The sequence below is a fragment of the Neovison vison genome, chromosome 1, assembly GCF_020171115.1.
Source record: "Neovison vison isolate M4711 chromosome 1, ASM_NN_V1, whole genome shotgun sequence".
In the NCBI taxonomy this organism is placed as follows: Eukaryota; Metazoa; Chordata; class Mammalia; order Carnivora; family Mustelidae; genus Neogale; species Neogale vison.
The window spans coordinates 295,885,810-295,906,954 of record NC_058091.1 but is presented as its reverse complement, the minus strand read 5'-3'; the positions used below and the strand labels follow the sequence as shown (position 1 = coordinate 295,906,954).

General features: G+C 33.9%; 1 protein-coding gene across 2 annotated transcripts in view; it reads right to left on the bottom strand.

The window, feature by feature from the left end:
* CDH9 (cadherin 9) overlaps positions 1–21,145 on the bottom strand; it is a 134,293-nt gene that overhangs the window by 21,995 nt on the left and 91,153 nt on the right. For both annotated transcript variants that reach the window (XM_044233456.1, XM_044233465.1), the window contains exons 3-7: positions 12,934–13,228; positions 5,088–5,207; positions 4,339–4,506; positions 1,951–2,138; positions 765–1,018 (exon numbers count right to left, since the gene is read on the bottom strand). In XM_044233456.1, the coding sequence (XP_044089391.1) occupies positions 765–1,018; positions 1,951–2,138; positions 4,339–4,506; positions 5,088–5,207; positions 12,934–13,228 (1,025 nt within the window). The remainder of the gene's footprint in view (positions 1–764; positions 1,019–1,950; positions 2,139–4,338; positions 4,507–5,087; positions 5,208–12,933; positions 13,229–21,145) is intronic.

Genomic DNA, 21,145 nt, shown 5'->3' with positions numbered 1-21,145 from the left:
TAATCACTTAAGATTCCGGAATATTTGAAAGTTTTGAAAAGGTTAATACAATTTTAAACTTGGGGAAAGTATTACACTATACTTCACAATACCATATTAATTTTAATGTTTGTAATTCTCAAATATCATTTTTTCTTTACTAATTCTCTGTTACTATTAGAATATAATTGACATACTATTTTTTCCCAAAATTTTAATAAATGGTATGCTGAGTAACTGTTTTTAAAGGAGAAACCAGTATTGCACTCTATGTTAACTGACTAGAATTTAAATAAAAAGTTGAAAAAACATAGTGTATAAACAAACAAAAAAGATTTTTCAACATTTTCAAATTACCTCTTCGTAACATTTCTAGAACAATGTTTTTCTGATTTATTTGTTTAGATCACTTATTATTGGACTACAATTTCTCCAAGAAAGACAATGAGATAAGAATCCACAGTAGCTAAAGGATTAAAGTCATGGACTCTGGAGCCAGATGGCCTGATTCCAGGCAAACCTAGCTTTGCCACCCACTAATTTGTTTGGCAGGTTATTTAAATCTTATCACCTGCAGACAGGTATAATAATTGGATCTACCTTGTAAAGTGATGAGTCAAATGCAATAAAATCACTTAGAAGGCAGTGCAGCTAAGAGTCGGTATGGAAGTGTTTAGTCTTGTTACTGTACTTGATCATACATAGTACGGCATCATCTTTTTCCCCCACATGCTTCTAAATAGTGAGAAGATGATTATTTTTCTGCAGACTTACAAAATACTTACTTTATTAAATTGTTCATGGCATCTGGGTCATACGCTGTAACCTGTCCAATAATGCTGCCCTCCTTCACATCTTCATCTACTTCTATCAAGTAGAAAAGTTTACTGAACACAGGAGGCTCATCTACATCTTCCACAGCTATTTTGACCACAGCTGTGTCTTTGAAGGGTCCCAGGTGTAGGAATCGTGGATCAGGGTGAGTGTTACTTGCATCCACTCTTAAAGTATACAGCATTTTGTTTTCAAAATCTAAATTCTGAAGTTAAATAAGAAAAATTAGTATAATATAGCAGACATGACAATGGAAGACAGTATTAAAATGTAATAACAGGCTCTGTTAATGGTACCAGTAACTATGGTTAAAAAACTTCCCCAATTATTGCTTTTTAGGTATATCAAATAAATCAGCAATTTTTTATTTTGTCGTATACTTATTCATAGAGGGTAACTGAATATAATGGTATGTACATTAAGATCAATTCCCACTTGGTAATGCATTTCACATTTTGATGGTTACAGGCAAAATGTATTATCTAATGGACATATAGATTACTTATTGTTATTATCAAGTTAAACAAAGTTAAAATGAGAGAAAATATGGAAAAAAAGTAGAGATTCAGCAAACTATTCATATAAATTGCTTCTTTAGTTCCAACATATCTAAAACTGTTATTTTAGAAAGAACACTGAACACTATGGAAAGCAAGATATGAATGAAAACAGAAAAATCAATAAGTCTGAATTTAATCCACAGTTCTTTGGATTATAGTATGTAATGTTTCATAATATTCTCTCCCACTGCATCCAACATAAAAACATGCAGCATCTTCAGTTTTCATCAGCTTAAAGAGGCTAATTTAAATATTTTGAAAAGTACATGAAGTAAAGTTATGGCTGCATGCCTATTTTTTGGGCCACAGAAAATGTAAAATAAGTACTTTTGTGAGGCTACCCAATCCTAATTGGATCGTCTACTATAAGCAGTTAAGGTTTTATATCACTTTTTAAGTGTCAGTGATGAAGTTCATTTACTTATTTGAGATGAAACCACAACCATACCCACTTCTATGAAAACTGAACAGTGTGTAAAGGATGGGAAAAATAAATCCTAGGCTCTTCTTCCCTTAACTGAAAAGCAAAAATAAACTGTAAGCGCTCAATGAAAAAATGAAGACAGCGTAAAGAAACCTGTTTGACAGTTATAATCCCTTCCTGTGTATCCTGGTCAGTGATGACATCAAACATGTCTGCGCCATCTCCTTCAGCAATGCTGTATTCCATCTCAGCATTTTCCCCCACATCAGGGTCATTGGCTTTTATCCTTCCAAGATGGGTTCCAAGAGGTACAGACTCGGGAGAATTAAATTGATACGTACCTGAAAATTAAATCAGAGATGTTTCGACATTTCGTCTTTAGATAACGAAAGTCTTCTTTCCTCTGCCTTTTTTACTTCAGTAAATTAACTTTAAATTGGGAGAGATTTTCATCGTATTGAATTGGAATTGTAAACTGTCAAAAATTATACGTTTATTAAGTTGGAAAAATAATTCATAGAGGCAGAACACTGTCATTATGTAAATGAGAAATGTAAGTTCAGGATTAAGTGAATGCTCCAATGTTATTCAGAAAGGAGATGGTAGACACGTTATTAGATTCCAGAACTTTTGCTCAAGAGGGCAAGAAAAACTGACTATTTACTACATATCTAGAACCTTCAATATTATCATTCTATATTTTTACCTGTATTTTTCTTTAAATTACTTAAAAAACATGGACTTATTCTTATATCCTAAATCAGGGATAGAAAGTTAAATCCATACACAGGAAATTTCCTTCCTTCCTGCCTTCTTTCTACCTCCCTCCCTCCCTTCCTTCCTTTTTTGATTCTTAACGTCTTTAAGTGGTATATGAATGTTTCTATTTCCTACAGTTTTCAGCCAGTCATTATATTGTATTGTGCTGTCCTTGAAAGGATTTTAGTTTGTGAGTTTTTATTCAAAACACAATGAGAAAAAGTTACAAAAAGAGTTAATGAAAGTTAGAATTGTTTTTAAACATTTTTTAAAATTTTTCAGTGTAACAGAATTCATTGTTTATGCACCACACCCAGTTCTCCATGCAATACGTGCCCTCCATAATACCCACCATGTCTTTAAACATTTAATATGTGCTGAACTCTGTATAAGGAAAGGCTCTCTATATTAATTAATTTAATTCTAAACCTAGTCCTCATAAGACCAATGTAGTAGGTACATGATCTTCAAGCATAGGGCTCAAGATCATCCTATGAAATTGAGAAACGCAGGATTAATAACTAAGTCTCTCTGACTTCAAAGTCTATACTCTTCCCAATTTTCTTGGTGATAAAGAAGGACTTCCAAATCCAACTGCCTGCATTGGAATTCTTATTACTGGGCAAGTTCAGTTCTCTAACCCTTGATTTCTATAAGAATAGGGTGATAATGTCAGGAATTAGCTCACAGGGTTTTTTTGTTTTTTTTTTTTTTAAATGAGAATTAAATGAAATTATGTCCTTAATATGTTTACTCCATGGCTAGTTCTTAAATGTTTTTATTACTACTATAATGGTTCTAAACCTTTTGCTAAGATATAATAGATCATGGAATTATAGAGTGACAAACCATGTGAGAATTCAAGTCATACTCTTTCAGTTTATATTTAAGGAAACTGAATGTGAAGTGTAGATTTATGGTCATTAAGCTTATTATTTATATTCTTAGCAAACTTTTTAAAAAACGTTTTTCGGATGTATATGTCAAACATCCAAAGTTGAATCATCAAATGTTTTAAATGTGGCTAGTTTGGAAAATACTCTCATGTATTGGATTCAGTATCAAAAATTTAACTTTGAGACCCTTTCATTGAGCAATTCAAAAATAGGGCCCTTTATATTTTTATTCACTGCAAAAAGGAAACATTCCCAGCAAAGGATTAGAATGTTTTTATGGGAACTCATGGCATGGAAAGCATCTATGGTTTAACATACATGCCTAAAATGGTGGGGACTAAAGGGACATTGACTAATTTAATCTTTATAAATATGTAACAGATATTAGCAAACTTTAACATGTCTTGATGACATCAGAACTAAGATATGCCATAATTCGATGAGCCATTTGGAAAAACAAATCCTGCCAATTAAACCCGAATTGCCTTGATTTTGATATAGTATCTGATTTCAGAGACTTTTAAACATCGAGTGTGTTAGAATCAACTGTATGTAATAAAAAAAAATAAGTAAATAAATAAGAGAGTATTATTATATACAGACAAGATAACTGAGGTAAGACAAGTGACACACATGGATTTGAAACCAGGCAGTCAGAATTGAGAGTCCACACTGTGAACCATAAAAGATATAAGAAAAAGATTGGATGGTCATAGTGAATATTGGGAAATCAATTTTTGGAAATTGTGATATTTTGTCAGGGGGACTGGTTGTGGATTTGCCTTTCTTCATAAACTGATAGTGAAAATACTCGTACAAATATTAGCCTCTGTTCGTAGTGTGTTGGAGTAGGCTTCCAACATGAGATAAATAAAACCTTCCTTACTCTGGGGAAATCGAGGAGGATTGTTGTTGACATCCGTCAGAGTGATGTTTACTGTGGTGGTTCCAGAAAGGCCTCCCATCTGGCCGCCCATGTCTTTGGCTTGTATAACCACTTGGTACTGCTCTTTATTTTCTCTGCTCATGTCTGGTAGTGCAGTTTTTATTATGCCTTTTAGAGAAAATAGACAAATATTTTACAATTCAATAATTGAGTTTTAAGATTAACCTATGCAAGATCTATTTTACAGAAGTTCGTCATAACAAACAGATAAAAAGTTGGTGTACCTAAATGGATGAAATCCATAAATATTAAATTGTAATTGACAGAACAGAAAGAAATCTTCCACTGGCTGTTGTACAGGGAATGAGTTTGCTAAATCAATTTAATTATCTTTTTGATTAAGCAAATTAACTTCATCCAGAAATCTTCAGATTAATAAGCTTGCTTGATTTTGATGATCGTCACATTCCTTAGGTTTTGAGTGTTTCCTATGACACGTAAAGTGCTAAATCTCTGAAGTTTTGTATTTGGTGTCATGAATTTAAATTCAGTAACAGTCTCAAAAGCTAACAGTTCAAATAATCTACATAAATAATATGAAATTTGCTTTTATTTCCATGGAATACCTGTAAGGAATAAATGAAAGCATGATGCCGAGTCAATAGCTTTTTAAAATACAGAAAAATCTATAATTGTGCATCCAGATGTATAGTAATGTGAGAAAGAGACCAAGTCTTAAAGGTTATTACCTGATTCTGGGTCCACTGAGAAATATGGCTGTCCTTGCAATATGCTGTAGACCACTTTGGCACTGTTTCCATAGTTGGCGTCATCTGCATCTGTCGCCGTCACTTGTATAACTGATGTACCTACACGAATCCCCACCCAAACACAGACACCTAAATACTTCCAACTTTGAAAACTGTCTTTCTGAAAAATTACTGCTAGTTGTGTGGTGTGTTAGACAATGGTATATATTTAAACACATTTTTTTAAGTGATGCTGCCTTAAAAAACCCACACTTTTCTTTTTCATTCCTTTTTAAAAAGTTCAATATCCCTTAATTTTATGGTTTGAGTTGTCTGAAAAAAAAATCAGCAAACTATTTTATCATAAAAATGAACATAATGAAACAAATGCACTGCACTTTTAGTTGATCAAAAATACTGTAAGGAAAAATTTTTCACTGAATACAATGCACATGCAATTTTCAATTAATGCAGTTACTGCTAACTGAAAATGTGTATTCAAAGATAAAACCAGCATTGGTAACACTCAGGCTGCTTTTTGCTCCGATAAGTTAACTGTATATTGTAAATAGAATAAAAAAATAGAGGGGCCCTATTTTAATAAAAAACAAACTGACAGGGGCGCCTGGGTGGCTCAGTGAGTTAAAGCCTCTGCCTTCAGCTCAGGTCATGATCTCAGGGGTCCTGGGATCCAGCCCCGCATCGGGCTCTCTGCTCAGCAGGGAGCCTGCTTCCCTTCCTCTCTCTCTGCCTGCCTCTCTGCCACTTGTGATCTCTCTGTCTGTCAAGTAGATAAATGGAATCTTAAAAAAAAAAAAAAAAAACTGACATAAAATTGACCTGTAATTTTTGTGTGTTTAAGATATAAATGATTATTAAGCATCTGTGTCTCCCTATAAAATGTAGTTACCAAAGTCATATATGCTTGTATTTATTGGTATGCTACCTATTATTTGCTGCACATAATGAAATTAGTAGATATTTCCCCCCCAAATTAAGAAAGTATTCAGTTCTGTCACATGCAATACTGTAATTTAATACTAATATCTGTTTAATTTTATTTTATAAAACTTAAACCATTCTCTTTTTTATTTTATCATAAATTGTCTTTAAAAGATAAAAGGATTTTTTAGGTGCTAGTTTCAGGAGCTTAACGTAATGGGCTTTTCTAATATTTCCCTAATCACTATAAAGATTCAAAGTATGATTGTAAAACTACTATTAACTAAAACCTACTAAGTATCCCTTGGGCAAAATGAGTTTATATGACATTTTCTAGTATACTACATGTAAGTTTTCCAAAGTTTGACTCCGATTCTTACATAGATTTTAAAATTCCTTAGCACAGGGCAAATTCCATCTTGGCTGTGTCTCCTACTGGAACACCTCATATGTTACACACACAGAGCTTGTCTCTTTGACTTGTAGTGAATGTTTCTCAAAATTTGCATGTATATACATATGCAAAGCCTAAAAATTAAGTAATTGTACCTTAAGATTAAACTAACAGCTCATTTCCCATCAATGTATCTGAATACTAACGCATGAATTTTGCAGCAGTCTTTTTATGTTTTTTTTTCAAAATTAATTAACAAGAGAACTTGAGCTCTTTCTCTTGAGGCCTTGGTACATCCTGTGTGAGGACACACTGTGACTTACTCAGTGGATCCTAGCTGTTCTCCTTTGTCATTTAAAAAAACACCCCCTCCCATCTTAGCCAGGCCAAAGCAGAAGTAATAAAGTGATCTCCACCTCCCCACAATAACATTAAGAAGTTAAACTAAAGTGGTTTTCTGATTTATATTGAATTTTTTACATAAACCTATGTGAACATATGTTCGTTAGATTAAGAATTGTTTTCATAGTTGAGGATTATTTGAAATATGAATTATTCAGTGTAATCAATATGCTAAATGCAAGTGGTTAATTCATCAATTTCATGACATGTATTTTGCTACCAGTTTCATTTTTCTTTTACTGTGGATGTCACTTCTTAGTGAAAACAGGTAAAAATACTCCTCTAAACCTTTTGACACTTTTAATAGTATGTTTTGTTGTTAAATTTGCTTTCTGTTGTTTGCTTTTATTGTGGGTGTGTGATCTTAGAACATATCCAAAAATACTTGACCTAAAAAAGACAACAAATTTTATCTAAAGAATAAAACTCAATCTTGGAATGCGACTAAAATGTTATAAACACTCATATAGTACTAGTACTGTCCCTTCCCTTAGAATCATGGTAATGATTAGGAATGCTGTTAAACACTGATGAACACTGACAGCATATTATTGTGGTATTTCTAATGGTAGAATAAGAAAATAGAAATACCTAGTGTGTTGGATTTTACGGAATAGATATTGTATTTATTTCATAGGTTGTATTTTTTTCATGAACTTATTGCACAGTTAATACTATTTAGTAATAAAGTTAGAAAGTAGTTTCTATTTATATATATATATATAAAATGCATAGATTTTATAATTGTGTTTATTATACAGATGGATTAAAAGATTGTGATTTTTATATCCCTCTGAATTTTCTGAAATACTTATAATTTTCATTTATTCTCAAATAATTTAAAATAAGTGTTCTACTTTTACATTAAACAAAGATTTAAAAAATTACTTAGCGTGAAGCCTGAATGACAAATTTATTGTATTTGTGATTTGTAGGTTTGTCCAGTGTGTAAACTCCCCAAAGGCAGGAGCCATGTCTATTTTATTCAACATTTTATCTTTGAAGCCCAGCACAGTTTCTAGCAGAAAGTCATAATAAGAATGAACATTTACAGAACACTTCAGGTAGGCTAGGCAGAATATTCAGCCCTTAATTTACATGATTACTTTATTCTCAGGAGATGCATGCAATGAAGGCCTTGAGACAGAGAGTTTGCTGCTCAGGGCCACACATCTAGAAGGTGAGAAGGGATAGAAGGTGAGAGAAAAGGTGATAGAGATCAACCTAGACAGTCTGAGGAAAGAAGCAGTCTTCTAACTGCTTCACTAAAGGGCTGGTCTGGCATTTGGCTATGATTAGATACATTCTTAAATCTACAGGCAATGAACGCTCAGTGGCTTGGATTAAGTCATAAGGAATTCATTGGTGAGTTCTATGTGTGATTTGAGAAAATTTACAGAGGGATTTCTTGTTGAGGAGATGGTGTGGAAGGGGAACTGGGTAAGTTTTTGAGAGACTGGTTTTGGGAAATACCCCGTCTATGAGAAAGCACGCATCAAACCCCGCAAATTTACACAGTAGCACATTGCCTAGATGAAGATGAATGCATGCAGATAAGGAAGGGTGATAGATAATCTTTAATCGAAGTATGATGACCACAAAAAAATAGAAAGAGTATCTATGGGATCGGCCATAAATATTTGATATTTAAATATATTTAAATATAAATATTTAAATCAGTGTATCTCATTTTCCTTCGTTATATATCCTTATATATTGTCCAGTTTATGTGTTCTGATGAGAAAATGCTAATGCATTTCAGATTTCAACATTTGGAATCACTTGATTTTAACTTTTGAAAAGGAGAGAAGCATGTGATTCTGAGAAACACAATGGAATATGGCATGTGGTTTTGACAGAAGCAGGGGTAGAGGGATAAATAAACAAGGAGAGGAGTTGGTGAGACAGGAACAAAAAGGACACAATTAGGACAAAAATAAACAGGGAAAGGGGACAATATGGAGGAGAACATTGGAGGATATCAAGAAGCATTCTTTATTATTTGATTATGTATGGGCTTTAACTCTTAGTATATGGGTTACACACAGCTTGAAAAAGTTTTCAAGTGTCACCATTAAGTTTTTTGTATAGGTTAAAACAGAGACAATTACATCTACAAAACTATACTGAGTTAATATTAATTTTCCTTTAAACAGAGTTATATACAAAAATATAATTTAAAAAATATATATTTTTTAATTTTATTTTTTCAGTGTTCCAAAATTCATTCTTTATGTACCATACCTAGTGCTCCATGCAGTACGTGACCTCCTTAATACCCACCACCAGGCTCACCCAACCTTCCACCCCCTCGCCTCTAAAACCCTCAGTTTGTTTCTCAGAGTCCACAGTGTCTTATGGTTCATTTCTCCCTCCGATAAAATATACATATTATATATATATATATATATGTATTATTTATATACATAAATATATATAATATGAATATATATTTTATTTAGATGTATAATTAATAGACTTTTTATTTAGATATTTTATACATTAATAGATCTAAAATCTTAATGTAAAATGCAGTCACTCCCCTTTCTGTTTCAGGATTTAACTTTATTGATAAGGGCGTTTGAATTAAAAGAATAAAATAAGAAAAAATGCTGTGCGGTAACTAATTGGGTGATGGACATTAAGGAGGGCATATGTTGTTATGACCATTGGGCATTTTACGCAGCTAATGAATCAATGAACACTATACCAAAAACTAATGATGTATCATATGTTGGCTAATTGAATTTTTTTAAAAGATTTTATTTATTTACTTATTTGACAGAGATAAGATCACAAGTAGGTAGACAGGCAGTTAGAGAGGGGGAAGCAGGCTTCCTGCCAAGCAGAGAGCCTGATGCGATGCAGGACTGGATCCCAGGACCCTGGGGTCATGACCTGAGCTGAAAGCAGAGGCTTTAACCCACTGAGACACCCAGGTCCCTGGCTATCTGAATTTAAATTAAAAAAGAAAACTGCTTCTTTTGAGGAATTACTAAGAATCTCATAAAATTAGAAGTTTTCCATAATGAACACAAGTATTTTAGAGTGGGGAATAATACTAAAGCATTAAAATTATCTAGTTTTCCCTTTTTATTAACCTTTTTTTTTCTCTTTTTATAACTAGTATAGTAATAAATTGTGTGTTTTGGGGCAAGTTGGTTTACCTCTTTTGAGCTGATTTTTACTTATTTATTCGAAGAGGGGAAACTTCTGTGTGGGTGTATGTGTGTGTGTATTTGTGTATAATATATGCATTGATATTTAAAAATAATCACATATGAAGTCTGTCTGTGGGTCAAACAGGAAGAAATTAATGTGGTGATGCCAATCTTAGTAATAATAATAACTATCTTGCATAAATAGGGTCAAGATTTACCTGTAGTTTTGATTTATTATTTATTTATTTATTTATTTATTTATTTATTTGAGAGAGAGAGAGAGAGAGAGAGAGAGAGTGAGAGAGAATGAATCTTAAGCCAACTCTGAGCTGACTGCAGATCTCATCACAGGGCTCCAACCCAGGATCCCGAGATCGTGACCTGAGCCAAAACCAAGGGTCAACACTTAACCATATGGGCCTCCCAGGTGCCCCAAGATTTACTGGTAGTTTTTAAATCTTCTTTTATTGATATGAAAAGCTGCAACCAGAGCAATATAGCTACCTTCTATATGTTTCTTCTTTTTTCAGTTTTGTTGGAATTGTAGACACAGAGGAAGTGCCATTGACAAGGACCTAAATTCTCATTTTTAAGACTTGCAATAACCAGAAATTGTACTGCCCACAATTTAAAGTTTATATAAATGAAATATAGATTGCCTTACAGGAAGGGCTTTTTGGAAAAGGTAATCTGCAGGCCTTCTTCCATGTATAAATTTATGTATTCTGTATATTATTATGGGTATTGAACAACGTAAGTCTTTTATTTTTAATAAAATATTCAAGTACTTATTCCATAGCTACTCTTATTACATACTTGATAAATATTAATAAAGCAATGAAATAGAATATATTTGAATTAGGTAGATGATAGGAATATACAGAGTAGAGAGATAATATTCCATTAAACAGCACAAAATAATACAGGGAAAATACAGGTTATTTGGCTTTCAATATTAACAGTCTGATAAGTAAATATTCTGGTTTTTGAAATGAGGTAATTTCAAAAAAAGTTTAAAAGTTATTCAACTCTAAGTCAGTTATTATCAAAATGTGTCATAGTCAAATACCTGTCATCAAAATTCTACTTTTTATTCCTATAGGTATATAAAATCTATTTCCAGAAGGATAAATGAAAGCTTTTGTATTATTGTCAAAATATCTGACAAAGTAGGGATGCTGGGGGTGGCTCAGTCGGTTAGGCATCCGACTCTTGGTTTGGCTCCAATGATAGTCTCAGGATCCTGAGATGGAGTCCAATTCCTCAGTGTAGAATCTGCTTGGGATTCTTTCCCTTTTCTTCTCATTACCCCTCCGTTTCTCCCCCTGCTCACACTCTCTCTTCCTCTCAATCTCTCTCCCTCTCAAATAAATAAATAAATAAAATCTTTAAAAATCTATCTGGGAAAATAACATACAAACAGACTAAACAATAATGTTTTATAAAAGTTAAAGTGTCTTAATCAGGAAACCAAACTACTTTAGAATGCTCATCAGTAGGAAGTTGAAATAGAGAGTATAAATTTAATGTATCTTCATCTCAAATATAAGTCATTAAGGGATCATGATACATACTTACCTTAGCCCACTGGTCGACCTATATGAACCTATCCAGTACTTTCCATGGAACTATACCAGGCTAGCAGATATTTTAAAATGTTAAAGAAAACACAACCACTCACATTTCATCCTAGGCTTTCTGATTTCATAGGACTCCTGTCTAATTTGATAACTCTCTTTCATATTATTAGAATGAATACCTGAAAAGGCAACTGAACTGTACTTTTCTCAGATAAGATTTCAAGTGCATTGAGAGGAAATAACTTCTTTACAAACACCTGGTTCTTCTGGCTAGATGACACACATAGTTAAGAAATAATTTTGTATCATTAACTCAGTAAAGGTAGATATAAGTTTGGTTTTCCTCATAAAGAAACCATTTTAGACTGAAACATGATTAATTATAATAATTTCAAAGTTAATCACTGAAAACTGATTTTGAAATAATATTCAACTAAACTATCAAGTTTTGAAAATTGGTTGTATAATTTGGATATTATAGTAAGTTTATATCACTTCTTTTTTAACATGTTATGACTTAATTCTTATCTCATTAACAAATCTAAACTTACACATGCAGGTAAAAATTGCATAATAACAAATAGTATTTAAAATTGTGAGGACCCTTAAAAATGAAACAATCTTTTCAGTTTGCATAATAAAATATTATTCAGTAGTGGAACTCAGCTAAAATAACATTAAAAGACTTGGCATATTGTTATTATGCTACTAGGTTATTTGATCTTAATTCAGTTACTTAATCTTTCAGAATCCTGAGTTCCTAATTAACAGAATGGGGATTTAAAGTACTATTTCCCATGCCTTCCACATGAACTTCTTTCAGTGATCAAATAAGACGATCAAAAGAAATTTGTCAAATGCAAGGTTAGTTGTTATGCAAAATAATGCAAGCAAAACTGTCCAAAACTGTCCAAAACTGCTGACACTATTTGATATCCCTTTTTTATTTCAGGCAAAAATACATTCAGCTTGACTGCCATTTGAATGGCAGTTGAATAAAGGTAAAGATGTTGGTTGAAATACAATGAAAAAAAAAAAAGAAATGCAATGGAATAACTGTTCTCAGTCATCATATTTTTAGATCATATTTTTAGATATCATTTAGATCATATTTTGGATATCATTAGGTATAAGTTACAACATTGCAGGAATTATTAAAATATTTAAAATTGAAAATAATTAGAAGTGAGATAGTTTCAATAGTAGTCTTCAGATATATATAATATTTTTTTCAATCAACATGTTTATTGAGTACCTCAGTTATATATAATTCTTATCTTGGAAGGGGCTAAATACATTAACCGTATGTCTGTAATAATCACCTTAGCAAACAAACAAAGACGTTACGTGGAATAACATATACCTACCGACTCCAGACATTTCAGGAACACTGGCAGTGTATAAGTCTTTAGTGAATTTTGGTTCGTTGTCATTGATATCATGGATCTTAATAATAAATTCAGATTCAGGTTCCACCTGCCGCCCAGTCTTTCTGTCTATAGCCTTGGCACGAAGAATGTATAGGGATTTTTCTTCTCTGTCTAGTTTCTTTGCAGCATGAATATCTCCTGTATTTTCATCTATAACGAATAGACTGCCAGCCCCATCTCCTGTTAATATGTATTTTAAATTTCCATCTCCTTTATCTTGGTCAGTGTGAAGCTTCAGAGAGGCAGAAAAGAAAAGTTCTATAAATACATGCATTGTTATTACAGAAAAAAATTAATTTTGGCTCATATCAATGGATCTCCATAATATCATGGAAACAATGATTACAATGGTTATCTTAATTTTCAGTGTGAGAATACTAAACATTTCAGTTTTATCACTCTCAAAAATTTTAAATAACTATATTTACACATCATAAGGGGCTAAATAACTATATTTACACATCATAAGGGGCTAAATTTAAAGATAGATAAAAATGAATATATCTTTTGAAACAAAGTTTTGAATGGTTCAAAGATGTACATAAACAAGAAAAAAAGATCCATAAATCTAGAATTGGGGTAGATATACTCCTGATTAAATTTAACATCATTCAACTCAAAGAGATGATGTGAGACATTTTGAACTTTTGTTGATAAGTTTAGAATACCACCATAATTGTAAACTGATTTTACCTCACTTCAGTATGATATTGTTTGTAGCATCAGAGGCTCTGTCTTCAGAGACATCAAACAGAGAGAGAATTTTAATTTTAATTTCAAAGATTCTTCTCTGTATGACTTCGGGAAAGTACACTTTCAAACATGATGTTCTCACATTTTTTGGAAGTCAACATATTTATAGGCATATTTAAAATCCAATTGATACAAAAAAAAAAAAAAACAAAAAAAAAAAACAGGGCCTTTCCACTGGCCATATAATTACTTTTTTCATAAATTATCTTTCTTCTTCTGATACATACCTATCTTAAAAGGAGGCTGTCCATTGAGTACGTAAAACAAATAGATCATATATTCATAGAAATTTAGGAATTAGAAAGGATCTTAACTTTTTTTTCAAATCTAACACTATTCTGAAACTTGATTCTTTTTTTTTTAAAGATTTTATTTATTTTATTTGACAGAGATCACAAGTAGGCAGAGAGGCAGGCAGAGAGAGAGGGAGGAGGAAGCAGGCTCCCTGCTGAGCAGAGAGCCCAATGTGGGGTTCGATCCCAGGACCCTGGGATCATGACCTGAGCCGAAGGCAGAGGTTTTAACCCACTGAGACACCCAGGTACCCCTGAAACTTGATACTTATCTAGCCTATCCCTGTATGTTGTCTTTCATCATATACTCACAATTCCCATTACATCCACCTATTTCTTTGAGGTCCCATTCCATCTTTGAATTATTTGACTATTTAGTGTTTTTTTATAGTAGCCAAAATAACAAACTTGTGATTTAGATTTTATTCCTCTTTACTTTTAATTCCAAAGCTAAAATAATCAAATGCAGTCTTTTCTTCTCTGAAATCTCTTTCCCACTCATCTGTATGTCTCCATCTCGGCTGTCACCTGGTTTTGTCTTCCATGATGTCTTATCTGGACCACTGTAGTAATCTCCTAATGGACGTCTGCCTCCCCAATTGCTCTATTCCAGACAATTTTCCATTCTAAAGAAGGTGATTTTTTACATTAAAAGTCTGGTCATGTTACCTCTTAACATAAAATTCTTCAATAAGTTACGGTGCAACAGAAACATGAATCTAAAGTCTTACAAACCTGGGTTAGTCTCATGCAAATTTTTGTGTTATATTGGGCACACTGTATATGTGTTTAATCTAAACTTATTCTATTAAAAGGACATAGTATTCTTTTAAAAATAATCTTTATTTTTATTATTGTTCTAGTTGTTTGGACTCTATCACCTTATTTATACATCTTCCATAATTTCATCCTCGTCTCCAGAGGCATCTCTGCCACCTTTACCCACTTCATTATCATTCTGTACAGACCAATTTTATTGTTTTGTCTTGTACTATCTTCTTCATTTTCAGAGGGCCTGTTTCAGCTTTCATACTTGATGTTTGCATATTTTCCTCTTACCCTTTAATACTCTTTCCCTTCTCTGCTTTGTTTCCTATCTAAATATTTATCATAACTCACTTAAAATAGGCTTTGTACTATTACACAGCTGACATATCTGTTCTATTGGTATATATCTATGCCAGTCATACCTACTGGCATATCTGTACTATTACAGAGTACATAAGTCTTTTGTGCACTTCTCTGATTCTCTAGATTAGAACAGATATACCAGCTGTGTAATTACAAAGCACATTTCAGTACTCACACATTTGGTGAAATTATTTACCATGCCCACTAAACTGTAAAATATAAAAGAGAAAGATTGGTATTTTTCTTTCAAACTATTAGGATTTCATTGAAGATGACATAAAAATGGAAGGGCATTCCATGCTCACAGATTGAAAGAAAAAAATATTGTTAAAATGTCTATACTATCCAAAGCAATCTATATACATTTAATGTAATCTCTATCAAAATATGACCAGCATTTTTCACAGAGCTTGAGCAAGCAATCCTAAACTTTTTATGGAACCACAAACAACTCCAATAGCTAAAGAAGCCTTGAAAAAGAAAAGCAAAACTGGAGAAATCACAATTCCAGATTTTGAGTTATATTACAAAGCTGTAGTAATCAAAATAATATGGTACCAGTACAAAAATGGACACATATATCAATGGAACAGAATAGAAAACCCAGAAATGAACACAGAACTGTATGGTCAATTAATCTTCAAATGAGAAGTCAGGAATACCCAATGGGAAAAAGACAGTCTTCAATAGATGGTGTTGAGAAAACTGGACAGCAACATGCAGGAGAATTTAACTGGACGGCATTCTACACCATACATAAAATCATTCATAATGGATGAAAAACCTAAAACCATAAAAACCCTAGAGGAAAACATAGGAAGTAACTTCTTTGACATTTCCTCTAGCAACTTCTTACTAGATGTGTCTCCTGAGGCAAGGGAAACAAAAGCAAAAGTAAACTATTGTGACTTCATCAAACCAAAATCTTCTGTATGGTGAAGGAAACAATAAGTAAAACTACAAGGCAACCTTCGAAATGGGAGGAAAGGTAAATGCCATTTCTGATAAAGGGTTAGTATCCAAACTGCATTAAGAACTTATAACTCAACACCCAAAGAACAAAAAATCCAATTTAAAATTTTCCAAAGAAGATATACAGATGGCTAGCAGACACATGAAAAATGCTCCACATTGCTCATCATCAGGGAAATACAAATCAAAATTACAATGAGATATCACTTAACACCTGTCACAATGGGTAAAATCAACAACACAAGAAGCAACAGGTGTTGGTGAGGCTGTGAAGAAACGAGAGCCTTCTTGTAATATAGGTGGGAATGCAAACTGGCACAGCCATTCTGGAAAACAGTATGGAGTTTCCTCAAAAAGTTAAAAATAGAACTATCCTATGATTCACCAATTGCACTATCAGGTATTTACCCAAAGAATACAAAAATACCGACTTATAGGGATATATGCACCCTGATGTTTAGAGCAAGATTATCTGCAATAACCAAATTATAGGGAGAGCCCAAATGTCCATAGTCTGCTAAATGGATAAAGAAGATGTGGGTGTGTGTGTACCATATGATTTCATTCACATGTGGAATTTAATGAATAAAATAAAAGAACATGGAGGGGGAAAGAGAGGAAAGCCAAGAAACAGATGCTTAACTATAAGGAACTAACTAATGGTTACCAGAGGGAAGGTGGATGAGGGGAGGGGTAAAATGGGGGTTAAGGAGGGCATTTGTTGTGAAGAACATCTGGTATTTTATGAAAGTATTGAATCACTAAATTCTAAAACTGAGACTAATATTACACTGCAAGTTAACTAAACTGCAATTTAAATTAAAACTTGAGAAAAATGTTGGGGCGCCTGGGTGGCTCAGTGGGTTAAAGCCTCTGCTTTTGGCTCAGGTCATGATCTCAGAGTCCTGGAATGGAGCCCTGCATCGGGATCTCTGCTCAGCAGGGAGCCTGCTTTCCCCCTTCTCTTTCTGCCTGCCTCTCTGCCTACTTGTGATCTCTGTCAAATAAATAAATAAAATCTTAAAAAAAAAAAAACAACTTGAGAAAAATGCCAATGGAAATTTTACATACATACACATGAATTAAAATTATTTTTAATTTTTTCTGTATACTTCCTTATCAGTTTTCTATGTATTTAACATAATGATAGTATGTCAACCTAAAAAAATAGCCAGGTACCTTATTACCAAAATTAATGTATTTGGGACTAGCAGAGGAACTCTAATTCAGGACAAGCAAACTATGGCAAGCCATAGGCAAATCTGAGGAGACAAAGGGAAAGTCAGCTTTTATTAAGTTTGAGGAGAAGATCGAGGAAGGTTGTTTTAAACCAAAGTCTGTTGGAGAAGAACAAAAATTTGAGGTTGTGACTGTTTCTCATCGGCTGCAAGTGGTGGTTAGTGTGTTGTTGCGGGAGCAGGAAGAGATCTTTCTTCTTGTAGGTTATGTAGGCTGCAACAGTGGTAGGTGTGGGAGATATATTTTTCTATCTTACTTACATTCAAATACCTGTGGAAACCGTTCACTTTTCAAACATTCTCTTTTCATTTAAAGTATTTTGAAGTCTGGAAAAGTATTTAACCAGCCTGGTAATCATAATCACAACACTTTTCTCTGAATGATTTTATATTTTATTTTAAATATTTCAAGGAAAGTTCCATATGAAAATTGTGCTGCTGGGACTGAATATGGGGTCCAGAGAGAAATTAAATTAGCTATAGGTTTTCAGATTATATACATTATCTGGAAATACTGAATTTTACAAGATTTTCAGAATAAGTATGTTTTGAATAAATAAAATACTTGCAACAAAATGATAATATTATTTTAGTCATTTATACATTAAAATGATTATAATTTAGATTTATGTTTTATTCTTACCTGTTCTAATTCCTGCTATGATATTTTCTATATACTCATTTAAATGCAATTTTAAAAGAATAATGTTACATAAAATCACACATCTTATTTTAAGATTTTATTTATTTATTTGACAGACAGAGATCACAGAGAAAGAGGCAGAGAGAGAGGAGGAAGCAGGCTCCCTGCTGAGCAAAGAGCCCAATGCAGGGCTCGATCCCAGGACTCTGGGATCATGACCTAAGCCGAAGGCAGAGACTTTAACCCATTGAGCCACCCAGGCGCCCCCACATCACATATTTTAAAGCAGGTCTTTATACGATTCCATTTTGAAAATGAAAATTCACAATACTTATTTTCTGATGCAAGTTAAGAAAAAAAAAAACCAAAAAAAATACTATCTTAAAGTACTGGGGTTTTTAGTCATGTACATTATTAATTTTAAATTATACATTTAGAGTTGATAGAAATCAATAGTAAAATCTATTATGCCATAACCTAACTATAAATAACCTCTTATGCATGAACCTGAAACTCAACAATTTTATAGGATCAATGAAAACAAAATAAAGTAGGAATGTTATGAATATTGCTTATCTATTATAGAACAAAGGCCACATAAAATTCCTAAAGAAATATGAGTACCCAAATATAGTTATTTTCTTTAGCTCTCAATGTACCAAGTAGTCCTCCCTCCCTGGATGGAACTTACTTGCCTCTTCTAAACTTGAATGAAACCCTGATAACACAATAAATCCTAGATAATGTTTTGAAATGCTGTTATTTTCCAATAGTATCATTTTTGTACAGTATCAACAGCATCATGGTTGCAGGCTACCAAAACAGTTATTTGTTTTTAAGAAATTTGAAAAAAAAGAAAAAAAAAGTGCACTCAAAATAAGCTAAAAATTTAAATTATTTCTGCAATGTTTTAAGACATACACACCCACGCTGAAAGGGTCCATAAAATAAACCTACCACTACTGGAAGAAATAAATTTGTGTGGGAATCCAGCATCATTGAAGAGCTCTGCGATCATTCCTCTTTATAGGCCATAGCTTACCATGGGAAGCTATGCAGTCACTGAAATGGGACATCTAAATGTAATGGGAGTGATTGGATCCCAGAGAGTCTGGAGCCAAGTGGCAACACTCAGATGCCTGAAGGAAGGTAGCAGCATTACTGTAAAGGGTAGTAGAGTCAAAGCAGTGGTCAGAATAATCAGACTCACTCAGACATTGGCTAGTTGATCATGGTGTTCCTAGAAGTGCAATAGATAGGAAGTCTTTCTCCTGGCCTTCCCCAAATGGACCTATGTCTTTTACCAAACTGTGCACTGAAAATAAGGAAATAATCAGACATTTGGGGAATACTGGACACTAGCTCTGAATTCTTATTGATTCCAGGAGACTCAAAAAATCAGTGTGATCTGCCAACAAGAGTAGAGGTATGTGGAAGTCAGGTAATCGATGGAGTTTTATCTGACGTGTGTTACATAGTGGGCCCAGTGGGATCCCAAGCCTATCCTGTAGTGAAAGATAAATTGTTACATCTGCCATCCTACAACCAGAAAGGGAGCACAATACCTTGTGGTCCTCTTTGGATTCTAGAGGTAACATATTCGTTCATTTGGGTATATTATTTCCATCCATTTTCTTTAACACCTGAACAGCTGCTAGTTTTATGTGGGACCCAGAACTTGAAAAAACTCTACAAGAGGTCTTGACTGCTGTGGGAGCTGTTCTACCACTTGGGCCATATAATCCAACAGATCCAACTGTGCTTGAAGTGTCAGTGACAGAGGGAGATGTTGCTTGGAGGCTTTGACAGGCTCCTGTAGGTGAACCCTGGCCTTTAGGATTTTGGAGCAGAGACCTACTATCCTCTGGATATAATATCCTTTTGAGAAGCAGCTCTTGGCCTGATACTGGCCTTAGAAACTGAATATTTAACCATGGGCCACCAACTTACCATGCAGCCTGTGCTACCACTCATGAACTGCATGTTATCTGACCCCACAAGCCATAAGGTTGAGTGTGCACAGCAGCAACTCATCAAAACAGGTGCCATCATGCCTGCACATGCCCTGGGAGCATAAGTTAATTTACAGGAAGAAGTGGCCAAATGCCCATGGTCCCTCCTCGTGTTGCACTTCCTTCTCTTTCCCAGCCTGTACCTATGGCCTCATGAGGAGATCTTTCAATCAGTTGACCCAAAAAGAAGAGTCTAGGGCCTGGTTTAGAGATAATTCTGTATGATATTCAATCATCACTGTAAAGTGGACAGCTGTAGCACTACAGTCCCCTTCTGGGACATTTTTGAAGGGCAATGGTGAAGAATAAGCCTCTCCATGGACAGAGCTTCCATCAGTGCACCTGCCTGTTTACTTATTTGGAACGAAAAATGGCCAGATTTGTGATTATATACCAATTCATGAGCTGTCACTAATGGTTTGGCTGGACATTCAGGAACTTGGAAGAAACGTTATTGGAAAATTGTTGACAAGGGGATTTGGGAAAGAGAGATCTGGGTACACCACTGTGAATGTGCAAAAACGTGGAAATATTTATGTCCCATGTGAATGTTCACCACGGGGTGACTTCAGCAGACTGGACTCATAATCAGGTGGATAGGATAACTGTTTTGTGTATACCAATCTCGATTCTCAGCCAGTCCTGTCGTTTCCTAATGGGCTCATGAACAAAGTGGCCAGGATGGCGGGAATGGAAGTTATGCATAGGCTCAGCAACGTGGACTCACTCACTAAGGACTGTCTGGCTATAGTCACTGCTGAATGCCCAGTGTACCAGCAGTAGAGACCAACATTGAACTTCCAGTATCATTACCTCATAATCATCCAGCTTCCTGGTGGTTGTTCAGTTACACTGGACTGCTTCCATCCTGGCAGGGACGATTTTTTTGTTGTTGTTGCTTTGTTTTTCTGTTTTATTCCTGGAATAGATGCTTACTCTGGGTATGGATTTGCCTAGCTGGCACACAGTAATTCTGCCAAAATTACCATCCATAGACTTATAGAATGTCTTATCCCTTATCTTGGTATTCTGCACAGCATTCATTCTGATAAAGGTAATCACTTCATATCAAAACAAGTGTGGCAATAGGTAAATGCTCATGGAATT